The sequence below is a fragment of the Meles meles genome, chromosome 2, assembly GCF_922984935.1.
Source record: "Meles meles chromosome 2, mMelMel3.1 paternal haplotype, whole genome shotgun sequence".
In the NCBI taxonomy this organism is placed as follows: domain Eukaryota; kingdom Metazoa; phylum Chordata; class Mammalia; order Carnivora; family Mustelidae; genus Meles; species Meles meles.
Genome location: NC_060067.1, coordinates 115,279,965 through 115,295,215, shown reverse-complemented (window position 1 = coordinate 115,295,215; position 15,251 = coordinate 115,279,965). Strand labels below are relative to the sequence as shown.

General features: G+C 37.4%; 1 protein-coding gene across 4 annotated transcripts in view; it reads left to right on the top strand.

Moving 5' to 3' along the window:
* Positions 1-15,251, top strand: part of GRID2 (glutamate ionotropic receptor delta type subunit 2) — a 1,534,703-nt gene that overhangs the window by 1,374,112 nt on the left and 145,340 nt on the right. For all 4 annotated transcript variants that reach the window (XM_045997867.1, XM_045997868.1, XM_045997866.1 and 1 more), the window contains one exon: positions 9,807-9,973. In XM_045997867.1, coding sequence (XP_045853823.1) covers positions 9,807-9,973 — 167 coding nt within the window. The remainder of the gene's footprint in view (positions 1-9,806; positions 9,974-15,251) is intronic.

Sequence of the window (15,251 nt, the reverse complement as noted above, 5' to 3'; positions counted from 1 at the left end):
TTCCTACCACTTTCTACTTGCAGAATTATTTCCTTGAGACTGTGGTGAGTCATACTAAAGTTCCTAAAAATGAAGAGTTGTTTTTTTTTTTTTAAGGACACTATGGGCTCTGGGCAAACTTATCTCCTTAAGTATGTTGAGAATGAAAAGGGGAAAAGTGGGGCAGAAAACTTCTAAATAATTCTCAGTGCTGGCACAGAATTGGTGCCTGGTAAGATGACCTAGGGCTTCCCTGATGCTATCCTGACCCACAGCCCTCAGGGGGCACTACAGAGGTTTCCATAACTCACTCTTGAACCAACCACCAACTTAATGACTATTATTTGACAGTAAATCAGTTCTGAAGAATCCTTCCTTCCTATGATCCTTCTTGGGAAAATAAAGGACAAGAATCTGAATCTTCTGGTTAGAAGCAAGAGTACGACTTGTGTGATAACTACTTCATACCCAGCACTTGTCTTACTACTGACATACTTGTAAAAAATGGTTATGTACACAGTAAGTCCTGAAAGCTGAATTTGTAAATAAATGCCTCCAAATTGTCCAAAAAAATAGTTGTTCATATATACAATGGAATATTACTCAACCATCAGAAAGGATGAACACTCACCATTTGCATCAACATGGATTAATTGGAGGGAATTATGCCAAGTGAAAAAATTCAAGCAGAGAAAGACAATTATCAAATGGTTTTACTCCTATGTGGAACATAAGGAATAGCAAAAAGGATCAGAGGGGAAGGGAGGGAAAACTGAATGGGAAGGTATCAGAGAGAGAGAGAAACCATGAGAGACTCTGGACTCTGGAAACCAAACTGAGGCTTACAGAAGGAAGGGAGTGGGGGAATGGGGCAACTGGATGATGGGTATTAAGGAGAGTATGTGTAGTAATGAGCACTGGGTGTTACATGCAACTGATGAATCATTGAACACTGGAGTCAAAAACTAATGTTGTACTATACGCTGGATACTTGAACATAATAAATAAATAAACAAATAAACAAACAAACAAACAATTTTTAAAAGGAAAAAAGAAGAAGCCTCAGAATCAGGAAACAGAGAGCTATAAGGGGAACAATATGATAACGTGTGTTTGTTCACTGTGGTATGCCCAAACTAATTTAGTCGCTGCTACCTTCAACTGAGCATTGGCGCCTTTTAGGAGACATAAAAACTTTTTTTTTTTTAATTTTTTTTCTTTTTTACAGATTGAGAGAGAGAGAGAGAGAGAGAGAGAGAGAGATTACAAGTAGGCAGAGCAGCAGCCAGAGAGGGGAGGAAGCAGGCTCCCTGCCAAGCAGAGAGCCCGATACGGGGCTCGATCCCAGAGACCCTGAGATCATGACCTGAGCTGAAGGCAGAGGCTTAACCCACTGAGCCACCCAGGCGCCCCGACATAAAAACTTTTGATTGATTTAGAACTATTACCTGTCTCAGCCCCAACTTGTTAGATTCAGTCTCTGTTATATGCTTTCTCATTTCCTTTTCCATCATGCTCAATTCAAAATTCTTTTCTCCGTATTATACAGTATGCTACTTTGGTTATGTACCTCACTACTCTGGTTGTGTCATTCCATCTGTAATAAAAAATGGTCATTTAGCTTTCTTTTTCATAGATGTTTGGATCATGCTGGTATTAGTATTACAATCACTCTCATCTTCATCATCTGTACTCTTAGAAAAAATCATCTCAGTATTCACAATGTTAAAAATTAAATTAACATCATCTTGATGCCAAGAACAACAATCAATCCACAGGCAAAGGGCTATTAGCAATCATGATTACAGTGCACTCAAGTTGCGCACTTACATCTCAGCACTTACAATGATATAACAATGAATGACTGATTATCATGAACAGCAAGTCACAATTGCCAACACGCATGGTCAGGGGGAGAAATGTTGACGGCAACGGCAGAAGGCAGATAAGCCATGTCATATCCACCGACTACAAAAATTGTCACTCTCAGCCTCTATCTTTCAAGTTGTGGTATGGATTTTGTACCCCACCACCAACAACAGCCTTCTGCACCCATTGCCAAACACCTGGAAATTCTCCTTGATGTAGGGGTTCCAGTGCTACAACTCGGGCCTCCCAGCCCAACTGGGACAGTTGTCATCCTAGTCTTTCCATTTGAGCCTGTGGGACATATGAGCACTTTCTCCTTCAATTCATCCATTCAGTTTTTTGGTTGAGAAATTCAGGTAGGTGTGTCAGCTGGTAGCCACATAGATCTTTTCAGATTCACAACTGAATCTGCTTCAGTACACTGTTTATTTATTTATTTATTTTTTAGTTAGAATCTTACTGATACCACAATGCTATTTTCCCAGAATATGTTCTACTTGTTCTGATTCATCTTTCTAAGAGTGGCACTTACTCTATGGGTTGTCATTTTTCCTTGTTAGTTTATGGGAACTCAACTCTGATTGTTGGATTATCCTAGGGATTGTCAGTCCTGTTACAGAAGTTGAAATGTCCTCTCTCCTTGTGGGCTAGTAGTATAGAAAAAAGTGATTCACACATCTGCCCACCTATTCAATCTCTTTCTGGCTAATTTAAAGGCAACAGAACAGACATATTCATGGGAACAAGTATCTAAGGAAGGAGAGTAGAAATATTTTGAGATCCAAATTGTGAAACAAGCATTCCCCCAAACTTTCCTAGAGGAGCAACTGTTTTTGTATTTTTGTTTTGATTTGTTTTGTTTTTTTGGGTTTTGTTTTGTTTTGCTTTGCTTTGTTTTTAGGCACTCACCCTCCCTGAAGGAGAGATTTACCAGTTTTTTCCCCACACAGAACTATCCAGAACTCCAGGCCTTGCTCTCTTTCTGTATTCTAGACCCTAACGGCCATTTGTTTCAAGAGAAAGTTGTCAGTGGAGGGTAAGGTAGTTGCGTTCCGTTTTCCACATTCCCAAAATGCTTTAATAAACTTTACAAAAATGGTATTCCAATAGGGTCAAAAAAGGAGGCAAAGATAAAATTTAGAGGTAGATATATTGCTTCTTTTCTAGGTTAAAAGAAGATATTTTATAAATAGCTGATATTTATTTTTAAAACATTCATATCTTCCTTGTGAAATTTGTGTTCTGTGATGACTATCTTGCAGCACAAGTTCAAATTTCAAAATAATAGCAGGTAAAATATGGTGGGCCAACAATTACGATAGCAGTAAACAAAGCCATATATATTTTAAAAGTCAGTCTTATGCACTAAAGTATGGTCTTGAGCATGATTTATTTTGCTAGATAAATTCAGAAGAATTGATGAATGATGCTAAATTATTAATTTGTTCAAAGTGGGAGAGGCCACCACCTACAACCATATGTCATAAATATTAAAGCCATCCCATCTTAAGGACTTATGTGGGCAATGAATTATAAGGACCACTATAGATCGATTCTGGGTTAATCATAACTCTTTGTGCCTGTAATTCACAATCACTTTATCCCCTACTGACCATTAGTTTAAATTGTAAAGAAGTTAGCAGCTTAGTGTGCAAAGTTAGAATTTATTTCTCCCATGTTATTCTCAGGCCTTTTGGTTTTTATTTTGTGAGCAAAAATAGTAAATTTCCATACTGCAGTCTTTACTTGAATTTTAAAAAGCTTCCCTTTGGTTTTAATCCTGAAAACCTGAAACACTTAGATAGCAAAGGCCACAAAATTAGCAGGTTTCAGGGGTCCAAAAATCATATAAACCAGATATTCATTCATTCCAATGATTTGGATAAATCAATAATACAATAAAACAAGTTTTATTTTTTTTCCCAATTTTTATTTAAATTCCAGTTAGTTAACATACACTGTAATATTAGTTTCAGGCGTAGGATTTAGTGATTCATCACATACATATGATACCCAGTGCTCATCACAAGTGCACTCCTTAATAACCATCATACATTTAACCCATCCTCCCACCCTCCTCCCCTCCAGCAACCCTCAGTTTGTTCTCTATAGGTAAAAGTCTGTTTTATGGTTTGCCTCTCTTTCTTCTGCCCCTATGTTCATCTGTTTTGTTTCTTAAATTCCACATATGAGTGAAGTCCTATGGTATTTGTCTTCCTCTGGCTGACATATTTCACTTAGCACTATACTCCTTAGCTCCATCTATGTCATTGAAAATGGCAAGATTTCATTCTTTTTTATGGCTGAGTAATAAGCAACTTGTTTCTTAAAAGCTTAACTTTTGGGGCACCTGGGTGGCTCAGTGGGTTAAGCCGCTGCCTTCGGCTCAGGTCATGATCTCAGATCCTGGGATCGAGCCCCGCATCGGGCTCTCTGCTTGGCGGGGAGCCTGCTTCCCTCTCTCTCTCTCTCTCTGCCTGCCTCTCTATCTACCTGTGATCTCTCTCTGTCAAATAAATAAATAAAATCTTAAAAAAAAAAAAGCTTAACTTTTATTTATTTTAATAATGTGGGTGGCTCGGTGGGTTAAGGCCTCTGCCTTCGGCCCGGGTCGTGGTCTCGGGGTCCTGGGATCGAGTCCCATATCGGGCTCTCTGCTTGGCGGGGAGCCTGCTTCCTCCTCTCTCTCTGCCTGCCTCTCTGCCTGCTTGTGATTTCTCTCTGTCAAATAAATAAATTAAAAAAAAAAATTAAAGAAGTTGCATTCTTTTCTTTGGCTCTTGCCTTATACTATGTTGCATTGTTTTTATTTATATAAATACTATTTTTCAGACTAGATTGGGTATACCTTGAAGGCAAAGACTACCATATTTCACATATTTTTATATTCCTATAGCAAGTATCTCCCAGAATTTGGTCTTTAGTGTAGTGAAAAAAATCCTACAAGATGACGTTGAGTTCAAGCTTCAAATCTACACTAGTCATTGGTATGACTTAGAACAGATTCTATTACCATACCTGTGAGTTAGGCATCAAAATATCAGCTGCCCCACAGTGTTGTAAAGAGCAAATAAATTTATGTGTAAAGGGCATTTTTTAAGAATGGAAAAAATGCTTTATAAATGGAAGCTATTATCATGAGGAAGAAATGGAGGACAGAGGCAGGATAGTCTTTCTTCAGTGAAGGGATATCTCCTCTTACCCTTCTGTTTAAATGTCATCCTTCTATAATTGTCCCACTGATTTTTTTTTTTTAGTAAAAAAAGGATTATCATTGATATATCTCTGCAGCTGTAGATTTTGAAGTGAGCTTTTAAGGAATTTGCTAAATTAAAGATCTGTGTGAGAAAGAATGTGGCTTCTCAATTAAAACCAAAGTCCTTGGGATAACAGGTAATGAAAGTCTTTTTCTCTGTGGTGTAGGCTTCTGCAATTTTCTCAGAAGATGCTTGCCTAATGAATTGAAAAGAAAAATGCTTTTAGCATTAGGTTATGATAGAGGTGTCAGACCAGGGGTATTCAGGACAAGAGGATTCCACAAAGGAAAGGAAATATGATATAATCCATAACATGGTGAGGAGCACAGGTGCAGGTTTTGAAAATACATTTTCCCATCCTTCACTTACTTAGCAAGAAATGCAAATATTTAAGAAAATAATATTGAATGTTTATAGTTATTCACCTGATGGAAAATTGAAGAAAACTAGAAGTTTAAAAGAGTGTGCCTGAACAAAACAAAACAAAACAAAACAAAAGGTTTCCAGAGAGTGTCTGTGTTTAATCAAGCACTAGAGATAAAGAATATAAGTATTTGGGATTTTCTTGTGCAACTACTTCATTTACCAAAATATTCAAGCAGGCTATCCTGATTCCTCCAATGAAAATTAAGTTTCCCGTTCTTTAAACCACTTTAACATTTTAAGCTTTTTGTATGTTACTTACCATAATGTGTTTCATGTTATAGCAAGTAGTACTTGACTTACCTCCACTACTGAGTTGTAAGCAGCTTGAGGGAAGGAACCCAAGTCTTACTTTTATGTTCCTTACAGATCCCTTTAGGATCTTCAAATTAATGCATAATGATTGCAAGTAAAATGGAATTCAAAGAAAGATTCCTGTAATTATATTGTGGAAATGAAACAAAGTCTTGTGTTATCTCAGCAATGAGAAATCCATCAAGGCTACTGGCATCTCAGATCTATTATAAGGACACAGGTGTTAAGCATTAGCAGCTACCATCATCCATTAATCACCACAGCACTCTGGTATCTCTATTTTAGGAACTAGACATTGATAATATTGGAGGTAGATGCCATTTTGGAATTCTTTGCCTTTCTCATAAATGGGGCCTGGAATATGATGACATAAAGCTTCCAGATGTACTTTTGCCCTCTGTTTAACCTGCTAGAAGCACTCAGTTGGCATGGAATCCACTGTTAATAAGTCAATGGTCTACAATGTAGCTCCTTATCCAAACATGACTTCAAGAGCAAAGACTAATTGCGATTTTTAAGTAATATCCCTCACCTAGTCAGATGGATTGAAAATTTCAAACCTTCATTTGTTATTCTGTTGGAAAGTGATGTTAGGTTTTATTGATGAGTATTTTCTAGATAGTTTTAATCTAATAGTTAAAAACTATCCAAAAGACAATGATTGTATATTTTAGTTGTTGGGGAAAAAAAAAACAGGGATATTTTTAAAAGCTAAAATAGTTTGGGTTATTATGCAACATTTCATTGATATTGCTACAGGCTATAATCATACTATTTTAATGGTTCTCCTTTTAAAAATGAATTCATAATGCTTTTTAACATTAGAATTATTAGAAACATGTATATAAAGGCAATGATGATGTTAGTATACATTTAAATAGAGCTTTACAGTTCACAAAGCAGTAACAGCAAAGCTAGAACACTTTGCTAACAGCAAAGCAATCTGTCCCCAGCTGGGAAGGTCCCTTGAGGACTATAGAAGTCCAAGGGGATCCAGAAGGCCAGAGTGGCTGTTTGAAAAAACAGAATAGCAAAAACCAAAGTAGGTTTTTAGAGGAAGCTTCAGGGTTACTGCTATCTCTCCGTTACTATAGGTTTAGACCCAAGAGGCTAAAAGCAAATATGAAAGTTAGTGATTAAGGGTAACAGAATATGCCACCCCAAAATATGCTACTTTGGTATATTGATGATTTTGAGCTGGAAGCACTTAAAAAACAGCAAATGCAGGGAGAGGCTTTCTCTATATAACCCTTATTGACCTAAACATAAATCCTCTAAAAGGAACTCAAGTGTCATAAATCCCCTCCCTGGGATTTTCATCAACAGGGAATGACCCTCATCCCAGGAGAAGAGACTAGAAGTGAGGCACACATCCAGATAAACTTTGTCACAAAATACCACAACTCCCATGTATTCTACCAAAGGCCATTCATCTTTCATAAAATTGATTTACTCTCCCCTAAGAGGCCTACTTCCCTCATCCCTTAACTTTCCAAACGAGATGGCCTTTAATCCTGAATTCTAAGGCCACTTCTTTGGGTTACTCATTTTTCCCAGGGTATCTCCCATGTATACATGAGGCATACATGTCGATAAAAATTGTACATATGATTACAGATAGAGGGAGTAGTATCCGCAGCGTGAGGGAATAGGAGGTCCTCTCACAGAACAACAATTTGGCAGCCATCCATGAACAAAATACCTTTGTGAGAACTTCGGGATCCTAGTTGTGAAATCCAGGCAGAATCTAAGACTGAATCAGAGTGTTTTCAAGAGGCGCATCTGGGTGGCTCAGTCATTTAAGCACCCAACTGCTGATTTCAGCACAGGTCATGATCTCAGGGTCTTGAAATCAAGCCCCACATCGGGCTCCATACTGGGCATTGAACCTGCTTAAGAGTCTCTCTCTCTCCCTCTCATTCTACTCCTCCTTCCCCCTTTCTCTCTCTCTTAAAAAAAAAAAAAAGAATGCTTTTAAGAGCAGGCTATATCTCAGTGCTTAGTCAACCATCAGTTGTCCTGTCTATACTCTTGCTGAAAGCAGCCTATCCCCTGAGGACTTGATTCCAATGCTATAAAGGTACAAAAGAATTATGCCCATTCTCACCACTTCCATTCAACATAGTACCAGAAGTCCCAGGCAGAGCAATTAGACAGGAAAAAGAAATAAAAATACCCAAATCAGAAAGGAAGAAATAAAGTTATCTCTCTTTGCAGATGATAAGATCATATATGCAGAAAATCTTAAAGATTAACAAAACAAACAAACCAAAAAAAGCCCTTCTAGAACTAATAAGTAAACTCAGTTAAGTTGCAGAACACAAAATCAGCATACAAAAATCAGTAGCACTGCTATACACAAACAATGAACTCTCTGAAAAGAAATTTTTCTCTTTCCCTCATCAGATTTGCCAGGAAATTTCTTTCTCCTCAAATAAATAAACAAACAAACTAGCTAACAAATGGGATATTTGATTTAATTTAGTTCTGTTTATTTTTATGAACTCATTAAATTCTATATTTATAGATAATATTTTTTAAAGATCTATTTATCTGAGAGAGAGAAAAAGAGAATGTGTGCACTGGAGTGGGGGGGAGGGATAGAAGGAGAAAATCTCCAAGCAGACTTCCCGATGATCAGGGAGCACTATGCAGCCCTGAACTCATGACCCATGAGATCACCACCTGACCTGAAACCAAGAATTGGGCACTCAACCAACTGAGCCACCTGACTCCCCTATATAATATTTTTAAATTAATTTTATTCAGATTGCTTTTTATTGGGGCGCCTGGATGGCTCAGTGAGTTAAAGCCTCTGCCTTCGGCTCAGGTCATGATCTCAGGGTCCTGGGATCAAGCCCCACATTGGGCTCTCTGCTCAGCGGGGAGCCTGCTTCCTCCTCTCTCTCTGCCTGCCTCTCTGCCTACTTGTGATCTCTCTCTGTCAAATAAATAAATAAATATTGCTTTTTATTTTTGATACATTTGTAGTTTAGGGGAAGAAGTCACACTTGTAAATAAAAGACAATCATTAAAAGGTAAACAACTCAGAATAAAGTTATGTTCCCTAAATAATGATAGAGAAGATTGTATAATTGTTTGTTCTTCATTGTAATGCCCACCAAAAGGTGGGCAAAATATGCAAAATTACCATAGACCACACTTGGCAACAGAGTACCTCAGAATAACAGAAGTTAGGAAATGTGTCTCGCCAGCAGGGTAGTGTTGATTACTTTTCTTCAGTGTGACTTGGACTTGCAGCATTCATTTGGAACATAGGTCACATTCAAGGATCCACCCATACCTATATTGGGTGGATATAGAAGCCTACCTAGCTTAGAAGCCTAGCAACCTAAAGGAGCCAGTATCTCTTGTAACAACTTCAAAAGTGAGGGACACCTGGGTAGCTCAGTGGGTTACGCCTCTGCCTTCACCTCAGGTCATGATCTCAGGGTCCTACGATGGAGCCCCACATTGAGCTCTCTGCTCAGCAAGGAGGCTGCTTCCTCCTCTCTCTCCGCCTGCCTCTCTGCCTACTTGTGATCTCTGTCAAATAAATGGATAAAATCTTAAGAAAAAAAAAAAAAAGCTTTACTTCCAGGTCCCCAAAGACAGTGGTCCAATTACAGGAATGACTACACTCAGAGAAGCTCAAAGATGTGGCTTCTTTCCATATATTTATTGTTTTCCCAGTCCAGGTGACATTTACCACTCAAGGGTCATTTTACTATAAACTATGTTGCCTGGAAACATATTTAACATTCTAACTTTATCACATTTCCAGAACAGAGCTATAAATTAACAACTGCCAAATTCTCAAAAAATAGGTATTTAAAAAGATAGGTCCTATGACCTTTTATCCGATTAAATATACACAATTGTAATATGTCTTACCCTAACTGTATAATTTAAAATTCCAAACTTAAATCCTATTTTCTTCTTTTGTTCTCCATATTTTCACAGGTAAAATATGGAAATTATGCTTTTGTGTGGGATGCAGCTGTGTTGGAATACGTGGCTATCAATGACCCAGATTGCTCATTTTACACCATTGGGAACACGGTTGCTGATCGAGGATATGGAATTGCATTGCAACATGGCAGTCCTTACAGGGATGTTTTTTCACAAAGGTAAGATTTGTGTGTGCTCCAAATAAGGAGAGACAAAAAAAAAAAAAAGAAAGAAAGAAAACAGAAAAAGAAAATCCCTTGGTTATGGGTGTAGTTTTTATTATATTTTATTTTCTTTGTTTAGAAAAGCATAGTAAAAGATTATAAATGTTATTTAGTAAGACATTCAATTCCTAACGCATGTATTGAAATGTTGTTTCAAAAAAGGGAAAAATATTGCTACATAAACTGGTTTTACTTTTTAAAAATTGATATACAAAAGGAAGTAGTATGTTAATAATTTCTTTAGAACTTAATTAGCAGTTTACTTTCTGAATTTTAAATATCATAGTTCATTTCAAGAACATCAAAGCATAAAATAAACTTCAGGTCCAAGTCAAAGTTCTGATGTACTAAGGCACATAATGATAGGAATGTTTCCTTCTGAATTTTTCAAAGGAAAAGGATAGGAATTTTAGAGTTCCAGGGCACCTGAGTGGCTCAGTGAGTTAAGCCTCTGCCTTCGGCTCAGGTTGTGATCCCAGGGTCCTGAGATCAAGCCATGCTCTGTTCAGCAGGGAGTCTGCTTCCCCTCTCTCTGTGCCTGCCTCTCTGCCTACTTGTGAGCTCTCTCTCTGTGTCAAATAAATAGATAAATAATCTTAAAAAAAAAAAGAATTTTAGAGTCCCTCATGTAGTGTCAAAGTACATGAGACTTCGTCATGGAATTAAGGGGATGGTTTATTAAGAAATTACACCCCTCCTCAAATGAGAATTTTCTTATATAAGAATTTTAAGGAAAAAGGTTTTGAAATGTATGCTTTAGATGAACAATGTATATGAAAGACTTGGGCCTGTGAGGCACTCCCAAAGATCACTGCATTTCATTCTATCTACTACCAAACAAGTGTGGGCCCAAGGGAGAGCAGTATCTTTCGGGCAGGAGTGTATTTCATTTCACAGTGATAATGCATGTTGTTTATTTTCTAGATATTTTTCTATCTATTTTCTAAAAGCTAATGCCAGGTCAAAAGGTCAGTACCAGGTAACAGTAAGCCCCAAATTTCAAACTATTTGAGCTGCATTCCTCCAAATTTTAAGATAGCAAAAAGTTAGGTATTTTGTGTTAAACAAAACAAAAATAAAAACAAACAAAAAACAAAAAACTAAGTCAGTCATCCAGAATTTATGTTAAAACTCTTCCATGAGCTAACAAAAAAATCTAGGCCTCTCTGCTTATCTACAAAAGTGGAAGTTAGATTAACCCCAAGGTCTTATATTAGTTGGCCTTTCTGTGTAGCAAATAACCCCAAAGCATCCATGCCTTTTTTGCATTCGTGAAACGTAGGGCTGTGACTTGGCAGAGTTGCGCAGCAAGCTGCAGGTCACCTGCAGGTCTTCCTGGGCCGCTTCTCATTCCAGGGCCAGACTGCAAAAGCGGCCCTGAGACGAGCTGTTCTCAAGGCAGTGAGAAGTTACGGAAGGGGCTGCCAGAAGCCGGCAGTGTTTCTTGTGTTTCTGGCACGGATGTGACATATGTCACATCTGCCCACAGACCACTAATGAAAGCGAGTCTCATGGTCAAGCTCAAATCGACAGAGCGAGGAACTGTAATGCACGTAAAGGGAAGAAGGGAGCAAATAATTACAAACGATAATACAACTTACCAGTGGTCCCTTATGGCTCTAAAAAAATCTAAAAATGACAAAAATAGGGGCGCCTGGGTGGTTCAGTCGGTTAAGCATCTGCCTTCAGCTCAGGTCATGTTCTGTCCTGGGATGAAGCCCTGCTTTGGGCTCCCTCCTCAGCGGGGAGCTTGCTTCTCCCTCTGCCTGCCACTTGGGCTTGCGCTCTCTCTCTCTCGCCGATGAATAAATACATAAATTCTTTAAAAAATAAATAAATAAAATTTAAAAATCTAAAAAATGACAAAAAATGAAAGTAGCATAAATTGGGAAGTAAAATATCAAGGTATAAACAATGATTAATCATTCAAAACACACATATTGATGAGTATGTTCTGAGAGGAACAAACTGGAAAATCAGTTATGCCTTAAAGAATTTACCTGGAAGTAATTTACCTGGAAGACACCTGCAGTCTAGTTGCAGATATGTGGCCCATGCACATGAAACAATGAATACTGCAGACATTTCTATAAATGTGTGCTGATATTTGTTTATACACAATATCAGTATGACTTATTTATATTCGATTAAATTGTGTAGCTGAGATATTGAAAAATTGAATACTGAATGAAATAAAGAGTTAAAGGAAACATGAATGAAAGCTCTCCAGAGAAGGTGAGCCCTGAATTTGATCTTGAAGGATTAGTAGAGAATAGTTAGGCTGAAAGGATGAAAGAGATAATTCTTGGAGAAATGATGAAGACAGCAGGATTGAAGTAGGAGAAAGCAGAACATGTTGAAGAGCAACAAGGGTGGCAAGTTAATTTGAGAGGAAATTTAAAGTTTGGGAATCATACAGTAAGCCACAAATAGCTGTGAGAACTTATTTCCATTCTGGAACCCAGGAGTAAAATTAGAAGACAGTATTAAAGGGAGGGTTAATCTAGCTTTGAGAAGAAGGATGATTAGGATTGACAAAGACTAGAGCAAACCTAGAAGCATGAGAGAAGGAAGACCAAGTTCAAAACAGGGCAATGGGGAATATGAAGGAAGGAACAGACAGAGGAGACGCTTCTAGACAAGAAGCACAGCATTGATTTCATTAACTTAGAAGTTTGGGTGGAAAGCATAATAGAATGAAGGGGATACCAAGGTCCATGGAGAAAGACCAGCAGAAAAGTCTAAGGGATACTGAACATGAACCATGTTGTTGAATAAAGGATTATTTATTCCTTAGTTGTGGTTAATTGAGTTTTGCTTCACTGCAGATTTTTATTGTTGTTGTTTCCAGACCTGATTTCTAGATCTTATATGCAAAAGAGGAACCCAATAAAATCAATATGCAGACATAATAGGAATTAAAGAAACGTTTAATAAATCCCATGAAGTGTTCCCTGTGGTGCTCTACTTAAGAGAGATTTTAATTCTGAGGAAGTCCACTCCAGTGAACTGCTGAAAAATAATATTAAACATTGAGCATTCTTTTTCCTTTGATTTGCATTGTGGATATAGATGATTTAAATTGTCCCTCTCTGTGGAGTTCCTTAATAATGACATCTACATCCTGGTTCCCTGGACATCTGGAAGAAGAGAGATCCAGGAAAGAAACGTGATCTGGCAATTGTTGATACACAACTCATCTTGTTTCACACATATGCCAGTCATTACCCAGACTCTCCTCCTGAATTCAGAAAATCTCTGCTTTCATTTTCCTATGCTATGGCCATTAGGGAAAAGAGATCTCTTTTTTATTAACTGATTTAAAAAAAATTATACAGACCATAAAGTTTAATCATTGTAGTACACCTTAGAAATTATTATAAATAACTTTAATACATCAACTTATCCTGGACCCTCAATCACACTAGATCACCGATTGCTACTGTAATTGCATTCGATGAAAACGAAAGTATTCAGGGTTATTTTTTTTAATTAAAGATTTTATTTATTTAGAGAGAGCAGGAACAGGGGGAGTAGCAGAGGGAGAGAGAGAATCTCAAGCAGACTCTGTGCTGAGTACAGTCCGGTGCCTGACTCAGTCTCACAACACAGAGATCATGACCTGAGCCAAAATGAAGAGTCAGATGCCTAACCGACTGAGCCACCCAGGTGCCCCCATGGGATTTTTATGTAGTAATCATTAATTATTTCTCAGGTGACTATATATCTATACCACACTTACAAGACATTAAAGTACTTAAATATGTAATAAATATTCATACATAAGTAAATGTTATGTGTGGATATAGTAGCCATCTGCCCAGTATCTTATATGCTTGTATATTTTAATGACACTCCAAAGCAATTATATGAAATGTTGTACATTTGCCTATTACACACTTGCATATTAGAGCATAACTATTATACTACAAATGTATACACTGAGTAGAGGGCCCGAGCTTTGGCAAGCATTGGGTTAGGCACCAGAAATATAGGCTGTAGGGATATATTCACTTTTACACTTCTACACACAAGGATGACTTTTAAAGACCAGTAAGTGCTACAATATATATAGTCATAGATTTGGATAGAGGAATTGTGTTTCTTTGGTCTGTGTAAATACTAGATAACTTGGCGGCAGAAGTTAAAGTATTTCTACAATCTCATCCGATAGGTCAGAGTTCTACTGTGGTGAGTAATGTTTGCTGTGAATTCTCCGGCACGGTTCATTAAATGTTTATGTGGCCCTTGTCTTGTAATAGTTCTTCATTTTCAAAAATTATTTAGTCAAAAGTTGTTACATTAAAAACATTTAAGAGTAGAAGAGAGCTGAATTTTTCAGTGGTATCATTATGCTTTTTTTATTTTTTAATTTTTTTATAAACATATAATGTATTATTAGCCCCAGGGGTACAGGCCTATGAATCTCCAGGTTTACACACTTCACAGAACTCACCATAGCACATACCCTCCCTAATGTCCATAACCCCACCCACCCTCTCCCTACCCCCTCCCCCCGGCCCCCCTCAGTTTGTTTTGTGACATTAAGAGTCTCTTGTGGTTTGTCTCCCTCCCGATCCCATCTTGTTTCATTTATTCTTTTCCTACCCCCCATACCCCCCACGTTGCATCTCCACTTCCTCATACCAGGGAGATATATGATAGTTGTCTTTCTCCAGTTAACTTATTTTGGTAAGCTCATTATGCTTTTAATAAAATAAACTCCCGTGTTGATTTTAGAATCTTAACTATTCATAAAACTAAAAATGTGATAAAAAATATTTATTGAGCATTTAGTATGATCTCATCTCTGTTCTTAAGTCTTAGTGGATATCAAGGAATAATTAATTCATGAGTTTAAATTTATACTTTATCAATAACAAAGTCCCTTTTGCCTATTGGCTTCTGTCCTTAAACTTCAAGAATGAGCCACCTAGTCACAAAAACAAGGACATACTTCAAATTGAGTGGAGAATGATTTTGTTGGATTCATGATATTGGTACAGTTGCATAAATAGTATTTCAATTTAGTCACAGATTTTCAGAATTTTAAAAAATGGAATGATCAGTACTTCCTTTATTATCAAGGATAGAACTAGTCCAAAGGGATAAATTACTTAGAATCACAAAAAGCAATAAAAGTGGAAAAAATTCAAGAGTTCTAATTCCATGTTGTTTTCTCATCATCATGCACCCTGTCTTCTCACAACTTTCTTTTAAAGGCATATATGAA